Source organism: Ptychodera flava, chromosome 18 (assembly GCF_041260155.1).
Source record: "Ptychodera flava strain L36383 chromosome 18, AS_Pfla_20210202, whole genome shotgun sequence".
NCBI classification, from domain to species: Eukaryota; Metazoa; Hemichordata; class Enteropneusta; family Ptychoderidae; genus Ptychodera; species Ptychodera flava.
In genome coordinates, this window is record NC_091945.1 from 25,743,803 (window position 1) to 25,767,929 (window position 24,127).

Consider the following 24,127-nt stretch of genomic DNA (forward strand, 5'->3'; position numbering starts at 1 on the left):
AGAATGGCCCAATATACATTATCTTTATAATTCTTCCTAGAATGAAGGCTAAGAAATTACAAATATTATTATTATAGAACAAATGTTAAGTTGTTACTTAGAAATCAATGAAATAAATAAAAAATAATGAATTATGTTTTAAATAAAAAAAAAAACTGTGGTTACCAAAAATGGTTACCATGGCAACATAAAACAAAGATGAACATGGAGTTCATGCTGTGATAAATACACTTAGGAGAGCATTTGCATAGTAACTGGGATTACTTTAAATGGAATTTGGAAAAAAAATTATATTTTAAAACACAAACAGGTTACTATGGAAATAAAGGGCAGTAAAAATGGATATCATATTTTGTCTGTCTATGCCAAAATATCCCTTTGGTATAATATTTCTCTTGATTACTGGATTTTAGGTGGAATCTTTGAAAAACTGGTAATTTTTACTCCTGAATGGTTGCCATGGAAACATCTCACATTAAAATGAGTGTGATTTTTTTTGGTGTGCTAACCAGAAAAAACCTTATGATCAATTTTTTACATCAATCAATAGTTCTTTAATAGGAATTAGGGAAAAAGTAACATTTTCAATCCCAAAATAGTTATCATGGCAACTTGAAACATTAAAATAAGTCTGGTTTTTGTGTTCTCTGACCTGAACTCCCCCACTAGATAATTTTCATATCAATCAAAGTAACTTTTCATGGGATATTAGAAAAACTGAAATTTTCAACCCTAAAATTGTTACTATGGAAACATAGGGCAGTGAAATCGATATCGTATATGGTCTTTTCGACCCAAAATACCCTTAAGGTTAATTTGTCACTGAAATTTAACCTAATATTATTAGCGATATCATTTCTATATAATACTTATATTTATTGTACTTGGCCTCAGCCCAAGTACATTTGTTTTCATTCCGTGGGAAAAAACTCTGTAAGGTATAACCATTTCTGGCTGAGACCAGGGAGGGCAAAATGTCTTGGCTTCATCTTTCTTGGCATAATAAATGGCGTAATGATGTTAACTGAATGGAAGTGCTGCTCTCAGAAGTCTTGAATAAGTGAGATGTGAATATTAATGCTTCTCTATCTGAGTTTTTGCCACAAAATCTTCTGAATATAATCAAAATGTGCATCGAAATGCAACAATTAATGCACCCTCCGTTTCCTAGGCGATGGCACGACCCTTGCTACACCCACTGGACGAGCCAAGTGGGAGGGGTAATTTCAGTTTGGTCGAACAAGAGAGCTCGAGACCAGAATTTAACATTTAAACTTGAAACATGTTTAATCGCTGACAAGATGTGGACTAGTGTTAATCAAAGTAAAAGTGTGAAAAGCAAAGGTTTTATATCCCGGACACAATGAAAAACATTACGACTGGAAACTGTACCCCCAGTTTGAGAATAGTAATGCCCACAGCGATGGAGAACACTTATCCTTGAGCTGAGAAAACCAGACCATCATTTCGAAATAGAGCTGCAGATTCGAGAAGCTCGTTCAAAATAGCTAGGTACACCCCATAAAGGGGTGGTTTCGAGTTTTGAGGGCAAATTTCGCCTCCTTCATATAGAAATCGTACATTTGTTTTTCCAGGAGAACACACCATTTGACACAAAATTTGCATGTAAAGGGGTCGCCAGTAAGCACGTGGTCAAATCTGGCATAAGAAACAATATGAAATGTCGGGTAAAGCCAGTCCAAAATAAACTGATTTGAACTTTTGTGTTTTGTAATTTATACCACTGCAGTAACATTACCTTTTTTGACAACATCACACAATGTAATACGTTTTGAAACTGAATACTCCGACGTATTCTGTGTCTCCTTTGCTAAAAAATACGGTATGCCGATTACCATGTAAGGAGATGATGACGTCAAGACAGATTTGTAGTGCGTTTGGTCCTGGATGTGCACGAAGTTTTGTCAAGGTAGCTTGTGTATTTATTTCCTAAATGGGAGAGATTAGGGTCGATCTAAACAAAGGCCGAAGAATGTTATGATACTCTAAGCGAGCTGAACTCTAACGCAAATGGTTGGATAATTTGGAGGATGTCTAGAATGATCTCATCTCATTAAGATTATTTGGCGGTCAGTATTGAATTTCAACTGCGTCACAAGTTTGTGAAATGAGAATTCTGTCGAACGGTCAACGAACGATATTTTTAGAAATCTGGAGACATGGCACATCGCATTTTATTTTAGTATTTTATATTTTACAAAAGATTTAAGGAGCAACGATTTTGTCGAAAATTCTAAAAAAAATATAGGAAGATTTGATCGCGAACACATTTTCACTATGGGTCAACTAGCCCTGCGTACGATGCTGTGTGTTCCGCTACAGCTAATCGCCCCGCTCACCACAGCCCTGCAAAGACCCGTACGTAGGGTCGGTGACTTCAAATCCATTTTGGGACTTGACGTAAAAAGCCAAATTACTGCCGAAATTCAGCGTTCTTGGGCCCAAGTCGTATCCCAGCCTACCTCAGCTACTCGATCGCTTCCAAAAATGACAGTCTTTTATTCACTTCTCGTAAATAACCGTCGATGTCGGCAACTCTCTCGCTAGCCCTGCGTACGATGCTGTGTGTTAGCTCCTACTACCTCCATGGTTAGCTGAAGCACATAGCATCGTACGCGGGACTAGGGTCAACATGGGGTCACAGCCATGTTGCCTCAAAACTTATTTCTGTCTGCACTCAAAACTCAAAATGTCAGATATGAACCTGAAAAATCGATGTAATTTTGTCAAACTTCGGCGAAATTATTATTATAGACAAAATTTCATCTAGGTAAGGTAAATTTACTGATAATTGATCGACAAATAATCCTGAGCTTGAACGTGACAGCTCGCCTTCTCCGGGAAGTCAAGCATCGAGCTGCCCATACACAGTTGCCCATATGGCCAGGTTTATGAGATTGTTTTCAAGCGACGGCGGCAGACCGTACGGGGCTCTGGATATGAACCTACCGCAGGTGTAGCTGTAATAACTGTTGCGTTATTTAGTGCCCACGGACGAAGTCCTGGGGGAGTTATAGGTTTGGTCATGTCAGTCTGTCCGTCCGTCCGTTCACGCAGATATCTCAGACATGCCCTGGTCAATTTCTTTCAAACTTTGCACAAGAATAGTACCCAACCCCATACAGATGCACGTTGATTTGTTTCACAATGCGATCGAATTTGGCCGTGTCAGAGGACTTTGTAGTTTACACCTCCATAGACTCCCATGTATAAGGCAGTTCTCCATAGACTCCCATGTATAAGGCCAAGAAAAATAAAAATTTAGTTTCTCATCGTATTCATATTGCCTAAAGGATGCAGTGACACAGTTTTTTGTCGCCACGGATAAAGTCCAGGGGGCTTATAGATTGGGTCATATCCGTCCGTGAGTCCATCAGTGAGTCCCGGTTCACGCAGGTATCTCAGACATTTTGACAAAATATCATGTGACCTTGGTGACCTTTGACCTCAATATACATTATTGTCCATAACTCAGTAACCACAAGTGCTAAACCTTTCATATTTGGTATGATGGGACACCTTATGACACCACATATTGTACTGCATTAATTATGCGCATATCTAATTCTGAGCAAGCCAATAGAGCTGGATGTCCGATTTTTGGTATATAGGGATAACTATAGGGTAGAAATCTAAATATGCCCATCTAAATATTAGACATCTACCATCGAGAACAAAAGAAATTTGCTGTAATTTGAATATTTAAGGAGTTTAAGCAATTTCCACTATAAATAAAGAACCCCTGCCTCAAACTCCACTAAAGTTGCTAGACATATTTTGCCGTTGTCATGCCATTGCTTCGTTTAATAACCAGTTAATCAAATGCCTAATTGACAGGAGGAAATTCGAGACCATATTTGAATAGTAGTATCTATTGTCCTCCAAATTACTCTATCACGGCCCAAGTTCTCATTGCCTTCAGCAATACTGCCTTGTTATTATTATTATTATTATTATTATCATTGTCATTTTATTGCAATCTGCATTAAAATAGAATGAAAATTATAAAAAGTGAAGTAGAGTAACAAACAAAAATACAGATTAAAATAACATTGAGACTTCAAAATGCAAGAGATTAAGAAAATGAACAGTGGGATACGACATGAAAATCACCAATCGGTGAAACAAGAAATAAAAGCACATATATAAACGATAGATGCTTAGAAGGTATACTGTATTTTAGTAAAATAAAAAAAAACAAGTATACATGTTGTTTGAATAAAATGAACCTAAAATTTCTGATTCACCACTATACAGACGCGACTCTTTCAGAAAATGTTGCTTCATAATTTTCACTTCTCCATATGGCACTCGCACAGATAAATAAACTGAATACATTTTGATTTCGTATACATACACTGCTTTTACCTGACATAGGAGGAATCATCATGCATGATACTTTTCAACGTGCGTCGTGTTAATACATGCTTTTCTTTGTATCTTGGGAAAAGGCTTTACGTGCAAGATTAGTCACTTACTTCATATAGTATGATTAGATAGCATAGATGTAGAATGAAGCCCGCTTAACTTAATATAACACCAGTAAAACCTACATCTGCATTTTCTGCCTCTTGTATTCGTTTGTTACCCTTAGTTTATTAAAAGAAGAACCAGAAGCAAATATTTGACCATTGATCCTAAAAAAAATTGTGAGCTTGATCCTAGAGGATGCTGTTCAGTAAACGTTACAGAAATCCTCTGTAACGCCGTTATAAAAAATAATGTTAACACGAAAATACAAAAAAAAATTGCACAAGGGTGCAATCATCTCGTCCCACATGGAGTAGTGGCATGCTTACATTTCCAATATCCTAGTGCATACTTTGCGTTATTTTGTTATAACTTTGTTGTCATCAATTTATGTTTGCAAAAAACTTACCTTTTTGTCGAGACTATATGCAATAGCTGCAGCTGTTGGCTCATTGATAACACGGAGCACATTCAAACCAGCGATTGTACCAGCATCTTTGGTGGCTTGACGTTGAGAATCATTGAAATAGGCTGGGACAGTTACCACAGCTTTATCGACTTTCTGTAGGAAGAAAATTAACATAAATTATGCCACAAATAAAACTCTACTTATGAGTGGCTTATTCAAAAATTCAAAAAATTATTTTTTAAATTAATGTTGGACTCGCAATTATAGCTAGTCTTGTTTCTTTGAGAATACATAGAGTTTTTAGTGGAATATTATCGCAATATTTGAAAGGCATAGGTAGAATCTCCTATGACCAGTGAATTTAGTAAATTTTGAAGCCCTTGCACCAATACTTTATCGACAGACCGTTGAGCCTTTTCTGTCTCTTATTGATGTAGTCTCTCGCACATACAATGTTGGGGGAATCACAAGGGAAGTGCCGAAGGCGCGAGCCGCGAGTGCCATAAGGCACGAGGGACTGGTGTCTTCCACTGCACCCTCAACGAAAACAACAGGAAAAAACCCTAACGCAGAGGAAATGGTTTGACAGGTGAAAGTGGATCGCAGGTGACCAGTCACGGCATTGCCTGCTGGAAACAGTACCAACCTAACATCACGACAGCAAATTTCTTCCTTTGCCTCCGCCCTGTTCTCCACGTCATATCTCATTAATATCAAATAGCAACCTAAGTCCTGCAATAGACAACAGTCCCTTGTGTCAACGCATGCTTTAGGAATACCAGACAGATCCTGACAGATCTATGAGTCTATCGAGTGCGACTGTTGGCTATACCCGGAACTATCTTAGCCCGAGTCGAATTGTGACGTTATTCCGTGTAAAAAATTGTTAGGATAAAGTTTCCTGCGTTTCTTTCACCTTGATCATGTTCGACAATGAGTAATTCGACGTTTTTCATTTTCTTTCCGTGCTTTTGATAAATTTTTTCGGCCATTTGATCTGGCGCGCGCTTTTTGAGTTAAGAGTATGAGATGGATCAATCGTACCAGGAAATGCATGATGATCAAAACACCGTGCTCCATCATGCTCCGATGACCAACACGAACAGTTGAAATCATTCATGGATAAATATTTGATGTACTAACCACTTGTGTTGGTTGCAATCTCAACCGTACTGAACCATGTACGGAACGTGTACATCTAAAAGCTACCGAGTGCTGAAAATAAAGAGTGAAATGTAGCCGAAAAGTTCCAAACTCGTTGCAACCTATAAGCCTAGGGTTACACGGTTAGTTACTCCATTCCTGACGTGGGTAACTGAGGTTCGCTGATTGGTCAATCATACTATGCTCTATTGAGACATATTCGGGACTGTTAACACATCACTATCACTCATCGCACACAAACTTTATCAAAGTACAGTCCCTCTACCTGGACTGTAATCAAAGCATTAAATACATCCCCTAACTGGCCGAAAGACAGCTTCGTGGACAATCCTGTCCCACAGCAGTGCTATTATGCCGTAGTAAAAAATTTCAGTAACTTTTCGATCGTATTCAAATTAACAACGTACGACAACTTGTCATCTAGTGAACAAATCACAGCCGAAATCACTCGGCTCAATCCCCACACTTAGCAAGAGCTATTTTATAACACAGGGTCCCGCGAGCCAGTTCCACTGCAAATGGCTTGACAGTGATGCCTACTCGTGTCTGGTCCACAAAACAGAAAGGATCACGTTGAATTTTTTAGAACCAGGCTCAAGTTGGCCACAAGTAAATTGCTTTGCAGAGATTTATCGTGAAGGAAAGAAATCGGGTGTGAGACTGAACACGAATAAAAACAATACTATCACTAGGAAAACTCATGTCAATGAAAGCAACTCGGATCTGACAAGACTTCTTTTCGTTGTCGATGTTATGAAACACAATACTTTTTCTTTTGACTCTTTGCAAGCCCCCACCTTTCTAATATCAACTGTCTGATGTGACCAAAGTAAAATTATTGTAGCTCGAGACATGTTTTGGTGAAAATACATTGATTTGTCTGAGATTTTGCTGTGACATCATCGTGAAATAAATAATCGGCAGCGAGCATTGTGGCAATGGAATAACCACAATTTCGTGATTATATAGTTACCACATTCAAAAAATTTCCTAGTTTAAAGTTTGTCAGACAGGTGATACACCACGAGAAAGAGAGAGAGAGAGAGAGAGAGAGAGAGAGAGAGAGAGAGAGAGAGAGAGAGAGAGAGAGAGATTGTATCCAAGAAGCCGACTATGCTTGTTTTGTGGTGATTTTCTAGGTTCGTTTATTTTTTGCCCGTTGTTTTTTGCTTTTCTTTGCAATTTCGCTGGTTTAATTGCTTGAATTACGCAAATAAATGTTTGATTTATATAGGTGATGAACCTTTGAAGAAAAAACGACAATATTTTGATCCATTTTGACTTTCCCCATTGATATGGCTCCAAAGTCAAGTAGTAAACCCAGCGATGATGACTCGTGGAATGATGGATGTTGATGTTTACTTCAGAAATGTACTTGAAATGTTACGAAATTCAATCGGGAAATTAATTTTACGACCATGGTGTATTGTACAATGGGAGGTATTACAAAGCAAAATAGCATCCTTAATTTTGTTTTAATTCAATTAAATTCCCTTTAACACAATTGGAACTATTTTGTGATTATAAGATCTTGAGCATTTTGTTGTAATCTATTTAAAAATCATGAATCTAACAGTGTTTTTGTGTGAAGACGAGGGCAAATTTTATAAATTATTGATAATTGCACAATCATCAAATACATCTCTAACAAATTTTACATTTTTGTCTAGCTTTTCGCACTCTCAGGAAAGGAGAACCCATTAAATGTAACTGATTTGTCAATTTTGTTTAGGTTTAAGTGAAAATACAAATTCCCTTTCCAAGGTTGATTTGTAGGCATTTGCTTTTCTCACCGAACGATGCATGATAAAATTTTAAATTTTCGATGGTAAAATGGCCTTCTTCCTCTACCCAAATCAGTTCTGCTGTAGTGTATGTTTTTTGGTGATCTCTCTTTCAAATGATTTGGTAGATGTTAAGAAAATGACTTGTACATTTATTTATTTCATATACAAGGAAATGAGACCTGGTAAATTTGATAAAACTACCCTTTTCTTGTGCGTGTGCTAATTAATGCTGGAAAATTTTTAAAAATCACTGAACTATTTCAGCCCTTCTATTAAAAATGAACTCTTTTTGGTAGATGCAAAGAAATGTAATCAATATCATCTGTCTGTTGAAACCTTAAAATGTTAACGGCAAAAACCAACAGTTTTTGTCTGGAATTTTTAGGGACTGTGCAGAGATGTCTTTGCAGCTTTCAGGGACCACTCCGAGGAGACCCTGAATCTTATAGAGACCACACTGACATGACCTTGAAAATTTCAGGGACCAACCAGATGTGACCCTGAATCTTTCAAGGACTATCCTGATGTGACATTGAAACTTTCAGGGACCACCCAGATGAGTCCTTGAAACTTTCAGGGACCACCCAGATGAGTCCTTGAAACTTTCAGGGACCACCCAGATGTGACCCTGAATCTTTCAAGGACTATCCTGGTGTGACCTCGAAACTTTCAGGGACCACCCAGATGAGTCCTTAAAACTTTCAGGGACCACCCAGATGAGTCCTTGAAACTTTCAGGGACCACCCAGATGTGACCCTGAATCGTTCAAGGACTATCCTGGTGTGACCTCGAAACTTTCAGGGACCACCCGGATGAGTCCTTGAAACTTTCAGGGACCACCCAGATGAGACCCTGAACCTTTCAAGGACTATCCTGATGTGACCTTCGCTCGTCAGCTTGTGCATTCACAAGCATTACTTGGTAAAGCTGACAGGCAGACGAATCACTGAAAAGATTTGGTCCAACTTCCTGCAAATACAGCGTCAATATTCATGACGGTCGAAGTTAAGATTATGTAATGGCTTAACACAGCGTCCTCATCGCTCCCATGTATGTGTGACTGGTCGGCCGGCTCCAAAACACCTCTTTGCATATTTATCACGCGACGAGATCTACAAGGCATGTTCTTCCCGGCATAAATGTGATAAACTGGGCAGTGGCTGAACCTTCAGTTGACTTAGACGAGCATTCCTTGACGATTAATGGTAATTTACTCGCTGGTTGAAGTATGCTGTCACTAGCCGACGCGTTGCTGGTCTGAACAGTAAACAATTAATTATTCGAAAACAATCAGTTCGTGATGGCACATTCCATTTTAACCTACAGGGGCATCTAGGATTGTGCGATTGTGTAAGGTCCCGGGTAAGGTACATGTTGCTCTTTTATGCTGTAAAGTTTTCCCACCATTTAAAATACTATGGTTGTATGTTACAGTCTTCATGATTAATTTGGAGATGTAGTCAATGATATTTTTCTCATTAAGCGAGACACTGAATCGTACACCAACTAATATGGTCCTTGCTAATTTACATAGTAAAGGTCACGGGTCACATTGTTGTGAGACTCTGCATTGTTTCAAGTCGAGTGTGTAAACGACGCGACATTCGAATGGATTTTGACTACTGCACTAATTCGTTCGTTGGGAAAGGTTACCAATTCTGAATGTAGGACGTCCATTACACCAATTATTTAATGACAGGACTACATGGAAAGCAACGGAATACTGGATATCGCCGATGAATTTGATGTCTGTTACCACGGTCCTTTGTGGAGTGACACTGACAGTGCTGTTCCCGATCTCGACAATGATGTCAGCAACTGTGATTGTAGCGTGAACATGACTAAGACTATGAGTCCTTGAAACTTTCAGGGACCAACCTGAGGTGTCCCTGAATCTTTCAAGGACTATCCTTATGAGACCTTGAATCTTTCCAAAACCGCCATTGCAAGACGAGTCCTTGAAACATTCAGGGACCACCCTGATGTGTCCCTGGATCTTTTAGAGACCACTCTGATGTGACCTTGAAACTTCCAGGGACCACCCGGATGAATCCTTGAAACTTTCAGGGACCACCCGGATGGGTCCTTGAAACTTTCAGGGACCAACCTGAGGTGCCCCTGAATTTTTCAAGGACTATCGTAATGTGACCTTGAAACTTTCAGGGACCACCCAGATGAGTCCTTGAAACTTTCGGGGACCACCCTGATGTGTCCCTTAATCTTTTTAAGGGACCACTTAGATATGACCCCTAAACATTTTTAAGGACTGGACTAGAGAGGCACTTTGAAATAGTAAAGAACCAATCAGATATGATCTCCAAACCTTCAAATGCATCCAGGTCCTCTAAACAATACAGCAATCATCAAGTGTTGACCTCTAATCTTGACATTTTCAAGAATGTGTATCAATGAGATGAATTTTCCTTAAAAAATTGTCAAAAAGGATAAATTTACATTTTTGAAAAGCAGATGGCTTTAAATGCTACAATTTTTTAATACTACTTTAACATTTAATTCAATATTTACAGTTTTGATGTTTTCACTCGAAAAATTGATAATTACTAAATGCTTTGGGTAAACCATCTCTTAGAGAGCACATTCTGTGACTTTGACTGTTCATCTTATAATCACAAAATAGTTCCAATCGTGTTCTTTACCATTTGCGTGACATCTCCTCCATAAGATAGTTCGTCATTGGTCTGTACTCGGTCTGTACATGGAGGTAGCAGAGACGGTCCCACCGGCATGACCATGGTCTGTATAATGGGGGACTGAGTCTGTATACATGGAGGTAGAGAGAAAGAGGGACCTCCATGGTCTGTATAATGACCGACGTAAAGAAAGGAGGTACTACACTTGCCTAAGTCTGACGTCTGTGGCATTTAGATGTCAAAACAGAGTAGTAGAATTACAGGAATAAACTTCAGCAGACTGTCGCGTTAGTAGTTAGGTTGTCGCGAGATAGAAGCAACACGTACATGTCGCGTAGATCGTGGAGTGGAACTTTGAAAGCCATGCTGCAGTGTACGCCGAGAAACTCCAAACGACGAGGGCCAGTCTAGTCTTTGAGGTAACATAGCAACCTGTACGCTTCACAATCAGTTGATTTTCTCTTACAATGATAAGGAATGTACTTCATTTGGCCTCAATTTTATGAGACATCAGGGGACAAAATATTTCTTCTGACTCCAATATGTTCGTATCATTACTTTAGACGAAAATTCAAAGCGGACATCGTCGCAGCTGAACTATTTAGAAAGATTGCGTAATCATTATGGCGTTCGCGCATACATGCATACCTAAGTAATAGTATACGTTGTTCAGTCATGCTTATCTATGCATACATACATAAATTAAGTGTCTAGGTACTTTACTCCTATCCTCTTGCCACGGACCCTGAGACTTTCAGCCCTTTCTGTCCACTACCTTATGAGCTGCTAACGAGGTATTTGGTCAGGGCGATAAGCCCCCGCGTCAGTGATCGGCAGAACAAATTAATGAAGGGGATTTGGGAGGGTAATTAACAGATATAGACTGTTTTCTTTGAAATATTATACACAGATAGCTAGGGTAAAGTGGTAGGCACACACTAGACACAGGTAAGGCTTGTATAATGAAAAAAGTTTAATACAAGACATTTATTGATCATATTCATAACTTCTATACGAATATTGCTCGCGGGACCCTGTGTTCATAATCGAGGTAAGTTGTTACAATTATTCTGACAGCGATCCCTATACACGTTATAGAGCCAATGAAGTACGCGTTCTAAGGCTGCGTTCACAAACAGTTAGGGGGGCTTGAGGAATTCAGGGGGATTCGAAAGTTTTAAGGGTAGTGCAGAGGGGACTTGAAAGTTTTGCTTTACCTGTAGGAAGAGGTTCCCAATTACTTTTTTACGATTCCATGGTTTGGTGGGTAATTCAATGAAAAATGAATCACATTTTAATGTCATCAAATTATTCCAAAGTTAGAAATAATTAAACAAAATTTAGAACTGTTTTGTCGCATAATACTTTTGTCTCAAATTTTTTTTTTAAATGTATGAATTTTCATAAAAAACAACAAACCTAGTATCGGGCCTGAAGCTGCAACAGTTAATATTTTTTCATTGTTTCTATGCAATATATCAATACATTTTCTCGCTATCTCCCTACAGCATGCTGAAACACATAATATTCAGTTTGTCGTCAAAAGCCTCCATATACATATATTTGGTGATAATTGAATGAGAGTTCAATCTTAAAATCATATGTCAATGATACAAATGCGCGGTACATATTCACAGGCTTTGGTGGCAAGCTGAATAATGGATTGTTGGCAAGCTGAATACTTGATAGTTTAACATGCTTAGGGAGTGGAACAAGAACGCAGTTGTATAAGCTGAACAAAATTCATTGTCAAAATTATCAAAGTTAATATAGCTACTGCCCTTGTACCGCCTACTGGCAGAGTAACTGTCACCGGCAGTGGCAGAGATAGCTGTGACTATGAAGCAGCTAAAGAAGAGTTTGGGTCAGGGTCATTTGATGCGCATGACAGTGAAAATACTTATACACAAGATCAGGCCAGAGAGAACACATGGAAGAGCAGGAGACTTAACAATTACCAAGGATTTGAATTCTGGCATATGAGAATGATCAAATATTAAAGAAAGAAGATGGGGTCATCATGTTTGATTTTCTAAATTTTCACATTCTCATCGTTAAATAACACAAAAATAAAACTTTGTACTGTAAAGAATCTAATTAAAATAAAAAAATTATGACCAAATGCAATTATTTTAATTTTGGCAAATTTGCCATTATTACCAAACATTTCAGAGGTTAAAAAGTTTATTTGATGGAATATTGTAACCTGGGAGTATTGTCAATTTTGTAAAAAGCTTTTCTTAGTGCAGCAGCGTCTCATGCAGCCAGAAATTCACAATTTGTATACTCTCTCATAATCGTCATTTTGTGTGCTATTCAGCAGATGCCATTGACCTTGCCAGAGTTGGGTTAACCCAAGTTGGCTTTGACTGATAATCAAAATGTCCACCGATAAGTTTGAAAAATGAATCAATTTTACGAACTTGCCTTCGGAATACGGCCCACAAACTTGCCTTAGGAATGCGGCTCTACAAACTGCTAGTAACAGGTGTTGAATATCTGCGAGCAGGACTGCCCAATGCATGTTTATTTTCGTGTATTCCTAATAAATATGAGGCTATATGATAATGGGGGATAGGCTACGGCGAGACGATTGTTGCAAACTTATTATAAATATTTGTGAGATATAAGAGGATACTGAGAAAAAAAACCGGGCCGTGCTTGTTGAAAATGTGGAGTACTTGTTTGATGGGAAAATGAAGATGGGGTCGCTACCACAAACTTTGTGGAGGGGTGGACAAACTAAAAAATTTAGGGGGTCTTGGTATCCAAATTTTTCCGTGAGCATTTCGCGAACTGCAAAAAAACAAGGGGTTGATCCTTTAGCTCTCTCATTATTTTGGTCAAGTAAAAAAGTGAACGGGGGTGGTGATCCCACAGCTCACTCATTATTTTCAGTATAGAGTCGATGTATTAAGGTAGTATGCACCTCGAAAGTGAAAGACTTAAACTTTTGCTCTAATTTTCCTCAAGGAATCTTTCAATCATTCTCTTTCAAAATCAAGAATAAAAATAGGGGGTCACCGTGCAAATTTTGGTACTAGAGAAACAAATTACCCAAGATTTACCGATATTACAAATTCAAAATGGCCGCCATCCCTGTGTTAACTCTATGGAGAAAAATATTAATTTTCGAATTTCGAAAACTAAGCCGGTGAAAAGTTTTCTTACACCAAGAACTTTAAAATGAACCCCCATATGTTGAATATCAGAAGAGAATTGTAAAAGTTTGGGAGTCCAAATGTCTGTCCCGAGGTGCATTCTACCTTAAGAAAGTGAATGGTTATTAATCGTTTGTATCCAGATGTTTCGTGTTATATTTCCCTGCGAACTGTAGGGCACGTGGCATATTAATCACTTACATCAGCTGTATGCGCTACATCAGTAACTGATAGTCAGTATAGACGTAGCGGACCCCTTTTATGGCGCTGAATATTTCCTGCAAGACTATAGATTCGAAGTTATCGTTGATAACAAGAGTTCCGTTTACTCACATGAGTTGACGCACACCAGCCAATATCAAACGTACCAACTAGTAGAAATGTACAGACAATTACCTTTACCGAACTGCACCCGTCTATTCCGGAACGCTGATCTCAAACACTTAAACTGGATGAACATCAACACTGTAACCTCTTACATATCAACTAAATTTCGTGAAGTCGGTTACTCCATCAAAATTCCGAAAAACTTCTATAACTCTGTAAAAACTGACAAACTCACTAGGCTGCGACCAAAAAGTCCGCAGTGGTCGATGCCATGCTTCTAGCCTCAATGTCAATAAACTAGCACCATATGGCCGATGGGAGCCCAAACTCAAACGAGGGTAAATTAATTGGTTGAGGCGTCCTTACACCAGCCCTCAAAATTGTCCATAAAACAAATGGAAATTGTCTCCTAACGACAGTCCTTTGATGCCTCACATAAATTCGAATGCTGAAATTACATAACAACTACAAAAAACACAAAATTCAAAATTTCAAACACGATCTTTGAAAATCTTCGTCTCACTTCATATCGACCATGCCCAGACAACGTCTTGGTCAAACAATTCTGCCAAGCATGGCATACATCCATCTAAAACTCCATCCGTCATCGTGGACTGGCTTCAGGCAATCAGATATACTGTCCACTGACTGAGATCTTTATATCACACAGGAAAACTCAACTGGTAAGTTCACTCATCCACGCACGGGTAGCATGTAAATAGGTGTTTACACTGTGATAATTCTAATCTGCTTCCAATAACACACAAAGTTTGTCATATGGTCTTTCTAAAACATTCTTTGGCTTCACCATTACTCTTCTCACAAGACGTTTTTTATCTGGCATAATTTTGGTGACTGTACCTAATGGCCATACATTTCTTGCTGTATTCTCATCCTTGATTAAGACTACATCTTCAACTTCCAATTACTCTTCACCTTGAACCACTTCTGTCTTTCTTGCAGGAAAGATAAATATTCGTTTAAACAACGCTTCCAAAACATGTCTGACAGGTATTGTACTTGCTTCCATCTGTGAACTGCCGTATATGTCATTACTTTCAAATAGACCAGGTGAAAGCGCTGCTCATTTCATATTTAACAACATGCTTACGTTATCCGATTACTTTGTGAATGGACGGCAGCTCTACTTAACACAAAATGTCCGTAGACTCTCATCTGTAAGTTGCTACTGTTTCACTAAAGACGGTAGCAGCTGCTGTACAGTACGAATCTGCCTTTCCCACACTCCACCGACGTGCAAACCATAAGGCGGATTAAACATCCACTCTATGTTATTTTTGTAACAAGTTGTCAAGGATCTTCTGTTGATTCCACTTGTCAATTTCTTCCTGTAGTATTCGTTTTGCACCTACAAAATTAGTGCCGTTGTCAGATCTTATCATCTTTACTGGCCCTCTCCTTGCGATAATCTTCTCAGAGCATTTATGAAGGAGTCTGTACTCAGAGAATCTGCAGCTTCAATGTGAACTGCCATGACTACAAGAAACGTAAATATGACATGGTATCTCTTCACTGATGATCCCTTAATCTTCACTTCAATGGGACCAAAGTAATCAACCCCAACATTTGTAAATGGTGGTTGATGTGGCAGTACTCGGTGAGCTGGCAAATCAGCCATCTTCTGGTCACCTAGTTTGGCCCGCTTGCATCTGCAGATCACACACTTGCTCACTATACTTCTTGCCGCTGAATCTTTGAATCCATGCCACTGATCTTCTCAGCCAATACCAACTAGAGTAAAGTTCAATTGGACCTTGAATGAAGTCCTGTGATTCACTGGCCTCTACAGTGAGTGCCTTGGCGTTTTTCTTTACCTCTGGATCACCTGGTCAAGTTGACCATCAATATACCATCCTTTGACCATTTACTCTGTGCAGTCCATAGAAAAGTCTGGAACCCGCAGCCAACGTTTTATGTCAAGAAATGCATCAATAGTTTAACCTTGTGAACACTTATCTGCTGGGTTGTCTTTGCTGTTTATGTATGCCCAACTTGATGGTTCTGATCCACCACAAATCACTGCTATTCGATTTGCCACAAAGTATGAAATCTTGTGGTTTCATTATTTATATACCGCAACACTGTTTTGCTGTCGGTCCAGAAGAAAGATCCACTGACTTCTAAATGCAACTCCTTTCTGAGTAACCTATCCATGCGCATGGCTACAGTAGCTGCTGTCAACTCTATGCGAGGACTTGTTATTCCCTTCAATGGCGCCACCCTAGCCTTGGCCATCAAAAAGGCACAGTGAATGATGTCGTTCTTGTCAATCGTCCTAATATATGACACAGCTCCGTACCCTGATTCACTTCCATCAGAGAAGTAATGTAATTGTATGAATCTTTATCGCCATATTCCTCAGGCTTGATACACCTAGGGACCATAAAGTGTTCTTCTACCAATGGTAGATATCTCATCCAATCTTACCATCGTTCACATTGTTTACTGGGTATTTCATCCTCTCAGTCCAATTTTGTTATGCAAAGCTTTTGAAGCATTATCTTTGGTGGTAAGAGGGCGGGAGCTGCCATGCCTAATGGGTCGTAGACTGAGCTTACAACTCCCTAAATACCTCGCCTTTTTACCCATTTATCTTTGACTCTGTTCTTAAAACCAAGGACGTCTGCTTGCCCGTTCCACTTCATGCCCAAGGCTTGTTCTGAGGGTAAACTGTCTCTCTGTTAATCCAAATGTTTCACTTTTTTGCTCGCTGCTCTTCTTGTATCATCTCTAAAACAGAACAATCATTACTGATCCACTTTGTCAGTCTGAGTCCACCTTTGTTGCATGTGTCTATCAGCCCTTTGGCCAAAACCTGCCCCTACGTCTTGTTTGGAACCACCTTTAACATGTCATCGACATAGAGCAAGATATCGATGGTGTCCTTTACATCCGGTCCGAGGACTTGTCTGCACATTTTCTCAGGGCATAGTTAGCGCAGCTCGGTGATGATGTGGCCCCAAAAATGTGAACTTTCATGCGATATTCTGCCGGAGGTTCATTCACATCGCCATTTGGCCACCAGAGTAAATGCTGGTAATCTTGATCTTCTTTGGGCACTCTGACCGGCGAAAACATTGCCTCAATTTCCGACATCAGTGCTATTCTATCCTGCCGAAATCTCACCAATACTCCAAGCAAGGAGTTTGTCAAATCAGGACCTTGTAACAACTCTTTGTTCGGTGAAGTTCCTCTATACTCTAAACTACAATAAAAGACGACTCTTATTCTATGTTTCTGAGGTTGGTAAACTCCGTGACGAGGAAGATACTTCTTTTTCCATCGGCCCTTGTAACTCAGACTGTGGCACCCTCTCGGCATAGCCCTTTTCCACTATACCTTCATAAATGCTGCATACTCTCAATAATATGCTTTATCTCTTTTAAAACGTTACGTCAACTGGTTCAAGCTCTTTTCTCCAACCGTTCTGTTGTCTGGCAACATAACATTGTCCTTTCGAAATGGTAATGGTACCTGGTAATGTCCATCATGGTACTTGATTTCTGTCTCCATCATTTTCATGAATCTTTGGTCCTCTATTGATTGTTCCGGTTTATCATCGATAGTGCATTCACTGAACTCTCTGTTGAAGTAATCCATCAGCGCCGGTCAACTGCTGGTCCTACTTGTATTCTGTTCACAACAGCCTGGTTTATATCATCGTCTGCAATGCCAGTCCTTATAAGGGATCCATTTACAACCCAGCCTTGACGAGTGCGAACAGCAAATGGTCCCCCTCCTATACTATTAATCACTTCCCATGGTTCAAAGGCATCTGGCACGTTGTTGCCTATTAACAGACCGATTTCTGCGTCAATACTTGGCAGATGTACCCTCTCTAGATATGGATAACTCTTAATGTCAGCCTGGTTAAGATGTCACAGGAATTTTGCTCAGAGTATATGCGGGCGGAAGCCAAATTTATAAAATTATTTTCCTCTAGATCAGTGATCTCAAGGCCTTTGATGATATGGTTATCAACCATGTTTTTTCCCTGTAATGGTATGCAAATATACTTTAGTCTTCTTTCCACCGACATTCAACTGTTGTCTAACTTTCTCTGTACAAAATACAGTGTCACTTCCGTTGTCCAAAATGCATATGTCTGAACAGTTAGTCCTGTGGCTTTACATCTCAATTTGACTGCTATTACCACTCGTTTATAAGTATGCTGTTGAGGCTGTACGATTTGACATGTAGCATCAACCATCCTTACTGTTGTCGTTATGGCATGCTCATTCTCAGCACTACTGCCAGGGTAATGCAATACAGTGGGATGTTTCCTTCCACGTTTCACATGTCAACTTGTTTGTGCAATCCTTAACAAGGTGTTTTGCATATCTGAGACAGCCATAGCACAGGTTCTTGGATCTCAACAGCTGTTTCTTGTCCTTGTAAGATTTTTTAGCAAAGACCTTGTAATTCTGTATTTTATGATCAGTATCCGTGCAGCATCACTGTTTTGATTAGTGATCACCATCCTCTAACAATTTTAACATAAACACTTTACATTATCACTGATCTTCGTTTCTGTCAGCAGTTTTATTTCCATACTTACAGCCAATGCAGTACGTTTCTTGACATTTCCCTTCTTGGTAGACTTTGTAACCACCTTAGTCGAAGTATTGGTCAGGTCACCAAACAGCTCTTGGTCGCTATCTTGGCGTCCCTGTTCACAAATTCTGTCAAGTCCCTGAAACATACTGATCTGCTCTGTAGTATATCAAATGTGTTTGTACGCCATCGTTTCCGCAGCTTATACGGCAAGTTGTAGACTAGCATCTGCAGGTTTCTGTTGTGGTCAAACTCTCTCAGATGTGGTCCTCCTTTCATTGCATTGTCACATTTGGTCAAGAACAAAGTGTACTCCTTGAGAGCAGATTTGTCTTCAGATTTCACTTCAGGCAAGGCTTCAGCTTGTTTAGAGTAAGCCATCACATATGGATTCCCATACTCACCCTCTAACAATTTTCTTGCATGTACATGGCCTTCCTTTGGGTTCATGTGTATAAAGGTGCTTACAATCTATTTAGGTCTGCCTTCTGTAAACTGTTAAAGATAATACAGACGGTCATCATGTGCCTCAGTGTTGTCCTCTGCGCTAGGTGATTGGGTGCCGTGCGTTGTGGGTTCGAGTCCCGGTTGATACCATCGTATTTCTATACCATGTCGAAATGCATGGATAAAGCCTTATACTTCAGAGAATAACCATTGAAAGACTCTATCTTCTGTGGTGGAAGTGCTGCGCATTTATTGTTGTCATCACTCCTTAGCAACCAATTTTTTGTGAGTACAGCGAGTACAAAGCAAGGTCGATTTCAGTTGATTTCGTCGCTAATTTTGGAACGTCCGTGGGAAAACAGTCGTAACCAAAGCATGCATGTATGATAAAGGCTGCGCAACTCGTCAAAATATGGAAACATCACTCGAATACGACGCGGTATCGCCCAAAAATCGTGTAATAACCCCTAAGTATCGTCGTTGATGTTTTCAGGCAATGGCAATATTGCATGCTAATTTCTGTATTCGCTGCATATTTTTGCCATTTAGGTTGAATTGCCGTCATTTATTTTCTAGAATTTCAATGATAGATTATGTAGCAATTTAATTCGGAAATGCAAAGTTCACCAACGAAAATCATTTAAAACAGGTAAATCACATGATTCCCATCAGTTTATTGTAACAGGGCCGGAAACAGAGGCCGTCTGATGCAAAACAAACACTTGTTATTCCCGTTGGTAGCTCTCAAGCAAACGATTTTTAATTCCCGCTTGAGTTGACCGTTCGTTCTCGCGAGAGTTGGCTTGTTTCAAAATGGCGGCGCACAGCGATAACCGACTTTGGCTTCCGGAAGTGATCGAAATTGATCATTTCGAACGAAATTTCTCACTTTCTTTGGAACAGAGAGATTCTGTTGTCGGAATAACATATTATCGTGTAGGATTTGTGGTAGATGACATCTTTAATGTCACGAAATCCGTACCCCTGGGGTGAAAATTAGCAAAAGTTCAGCCAAGAGGTGTTATATCCGCACCCAAATACCCGCACCGTTTATAATGAATACATCGGAAGACAGCCTCGTGGACAATCTGTCCCATAACAGTTGTATTAAGCAAGTGTCGAAAATACAGTATCTTTTCGATAGGATTCAACTCACAACGTATGGCACCCAGTCACCCAGCGAAGACATCACAGTCAAACTGCTCGGGCAAATCCCCATCCTAAGAAAGAATTGTTTAACAGCTGAGCTAAGTTGTTACACTTATTCTGACTGCGACCCCTCCAAACGTTATAGAGTTCTTGAAGCTATCAGACGTACATAGCCGCTATCAAACATTGCGCACAAACTTTGACAAAGTAATAAACATTGCTTAACTGAGCATGAGACAGCCTCGGGGACAATGCTGTCCACCAGTAAAGCTAGCAACGAAAATTCAAAGATTCTACCCAAATTCTCACAAAGTTTCATATGTCCTGATTTAGGGAAAATTTTCATAGTGTAACCAATTTTTTGCCGGACTAACTCGAAAACAAGTATGAATTACATAAGGATTTGTTTATTCTCTGGGGCATCCAATCTGGATTTCAATTGTTGATATGTACCGGGCATATAAAAAACTTACGGATGTGTAGAATCACGAAAGGCTAGACAAAACACAAGTAAGCAGTATGTTACTTAAAATTGAATGTATTATCTCCCAAAACTCTATACAGTAAAGTCACTTCACAGCAAATTTTGCAGAAAATAAATAATACATCATATAAGTGCAACATTCAACACAGGGGGGGCTATAATTGTACACAGCTTTTACAGAATGAATTGCCAAAATGTGCAACTGTTTGTCAGCATAAACTCGCTATGTATCACTATATTGTACATACGCGACTAGTAAATGAGTCACTGGATCAACTGGTTTTCGAGTAACTCAAAATACACAATTGATTCTAAACATCTGCTTATTTGCCTAAATGCAACTTATGTAACCGGGCACAAAAACTCAACTATCAACAATCTCGTACAATCTCTGACTAAATGTGCTACACAATATTCAGCACCTTATAAACCAAGGATATTATGCAAACAAGGAAATAATTATAAACAAAATATAACATAGACTCTGATACATATTGTAGACTCTGAATAATCACACCAAGTTTCTCAGCAATGCAAGTAAATATTCAGTTCTCATATAATAATCATCTCCATAATAATTCATATACACAGAACATTACAGTTCACAGCTGCTTGAATAAACGGCCTATCTTCAACGGTCGTCTGCTTCCAAACACAGTCTCTCAATGCATTAGTTCAACTTCTCTTCATTCAACAGGTTGGAACAAGTGCACCCATTGTGGATTCACACTGATGTTACACACTCGTGGCAGGAAATCACTGCAGACCATAAACTCGTTGTTACACACTGGTCAGGTACTCACACTCTGGCTGTCCAAGTGCCTTAGGCCTTAAAACTGCTAGGCAACTGTAACATTAAGCACTCTCCAGCACTCTCCAGCATACATATACAAGTGCAACAGTTTCTGCTAAACAGCTTCTAATTCAAGTAAAGAGTTTCTCAAACACAGCGACTTATCTGCATTGGTTGTTTAGCCAACAGCACAGTCTCACCACCAGTACATGGACTTCATACTAGCATAGTAATACCAGTGAATGAGACAGCAATATCAGAACATACACGTGTCCGTGGTCAGCACATTCAAGGCACAAAATCTGACTTCAGAGGTCCACAAATTCACCAATTCTGGCTAAAACTTCATAGGAATGTTCTGTACATCAGGATAGCATACACATTTCAACCTCAGTAGCTGTTCGGTTCCAAACTGCAAACTCACTGCTGTCCAAAATCATCTCAACTCAGCAGCCCAAAAATCGTGATGCCACTGCATACCGTTTATGGTGTGACTCCCAAAGATACGTGTCTCTCAGAACTATTTATCATTAGGACTACTTCATTCAAATTAGAAGTGATTAATAATTTTTGACCAAATAGGCGTATTGATGCATCTGATCACTTACAGTGGTTAGAAATATTTTTACAGTAAAGTGACATTTTTGTAAAACACCACGTATTGCAAAATCAATACTTCACATGGACATACTATTCTATTTTCCTGTGTTCAAGGCCACTAGCGTGCAAAGTCAATATAAGGGATTTCCCACTCTTAGATTGCAAGGACAACCCATATCTAGCGCAATCTGTGGCCACAACACACATTTCTGATACCTATCACCACCTATGACCAATCACACACGTGTTTGCAAATATGTGGTTACAATAGCAATGTTTTAGAAAAGAATTCTCATTATTCAAACTTGCCATTGGCACCAAACAGTGCCAGTAATCATTTAATAAAGTGTTTGCTTACATGAGTCGCCTTTCTCTAGACAAACCACAGTTTTAGTGCCAGGTTGTAAATCACATTTTGACCTGCCGCCGCCTTTAAATTTGCAGTTAAACAGCCAAGAAGATAGATACATAGGAGGGAAATGTTACTCTGCAAATACTATGCTGCGAGTAAGGTCAGACTTCGATACTGAAGTTATGTCATAAAATTTCCGTACCTTATTACACTGTTTGTTCAAATTTAACAGTGAGAAATAGAGTACGTAGTACAGATTACACCTCTGAATCATAGTAAGTATTAACATACCTTTCCAAGATATGCTTCGGCACTTTCCTTCATCTTGAGGAGAACCATGGCACTGATTTCTTCCGGGCAGAAGGTTCTTTCTTTTCCTCTGCACTCTACTTTAATCTTTGGTTTACCTTCGTTATTAATAACTTTAAATGGCCACAGTTTCATGTCTTCTTGGACTACTGAATCGTCAAATCGACGACCAATTAAACGCTTAGTATCTGAAAAAAAATATTGTTTACGATGGATAACAAATTGAGGAAATATTTTGTCGACTGACGGTCACCCAGGTCTTACTTAATAAAACATATTATTAAAATGATGGCAAGAAAACCTACCTACCAATGTGAATTTTCATTTTATGCCAGGTTGTAAATCACATTTTGACCTTCAACTAGATTTAAATTTACAGTTAAACAGCCAAAAAGACAGATACGTTAGGAGGGAAATGTTACTTTGCAAATGCTATGCTGCCGAGTAAGGTCAGACTTCGATACTGAAGTTATGTCATAATTTACCAGAAAAGAACATGATGACGCGAGCAACGGCAATGCAAATGTTAAAATCCTAAAGTGATGATTTATCATACTTTTATTTCTCCTAAACAAAGTAAAGTATCAATATGTATTGTACATAAACGATTTATTACGACAAAGACAGTCATAAAATTATCAAGAGGAACTGATATTGGTGTTAGAAGAGATTATTTTCATAACCTACCGTACACAGTATTGTTTGGGTTCATGGCTACTTGATTCTTGGCAGCATCTCCGATAAGAATCTCTGTATCAGTGAAAGCCACATAGCTTGGAGTAGTACGGTTTCCCTGGTCGTTGGCTATGATTTCAACTTTGCCATGCTGGAATACACCAACGCAGGAGTAGCATGTACCCAAATCAATACCAACGGCAGCCATAGTTTCTTTAAAAATCTAGAAGAGGTAAAGAAATGCATTACAACACTAAGTATTTCTGGATCATCGTTTAGCATATTTCACATTGAACTTTTCGATGAGGGGAACATTGCTAGTATCATTCAGCTAATTACCTTTTACCCTGTGTGCATCAAAGATATTTTGACAATAAGAAATGCTACAGTTATCCGAAAGGCGATAACAATACGAATGCACTGCTGTACATAAAATGGTTGGAGTTTGAGCCTTGCGAAAGGGCCGCGGGTAGTGAGTGTCATAATGTTGGGTTATGGACTCGACCCAAATTTTGGGAACAAGCACAGTCAAACGAAAAAGTAATGAGAGCTGGCAAACATGCATACTATGAGAAACGCACAGATAAGGCTCGCATATAATATTGTCGCTAGTGTTTATAAACATATATTGTAATATAAAGTTATTCACAATTTAAATACTTGAATTTAAATTCGCAGAGGAGGTTATGTCCCGTCTAGGACAATATTGAAGAGTACCATGTACGAAGATATTAATTTCGATATTTTCTTAAT

General features: G+C 39.1%; 1 protein-coding gene across 1 annotated transcript in view; it reads right to left on the reverse strand.

Annotated features, from left to right (window-relative positions):
* Positions 1-23,582, reverse strand: part of LOC139117691 (heat shock cognate 71 kDa protein-like) — a 43,470-nt gene extending 19,888 nt beyond the window's left edge. The window contains exons 1-3 of the mRNA XM_070680937.1: positions 23,387-23,582; positions 22,682-22,887; positions 4,901-5,053 (exon numbers count right to left, since the gene is read on the reverse strand). Of these exons, the coding sequence (XP_070537038.1) occupies positions 4,901-5,053; positions 22,682-22,887; positions 23,387-23,582 (555 nt within the window). The remainder of the gene's footprint in view (positions 1-4,900; positions 5,054-22,681; positions 22,888-23,386) is intronic.
* Positions 23,583-24,127: the final 545 nt, after the last annotated feature.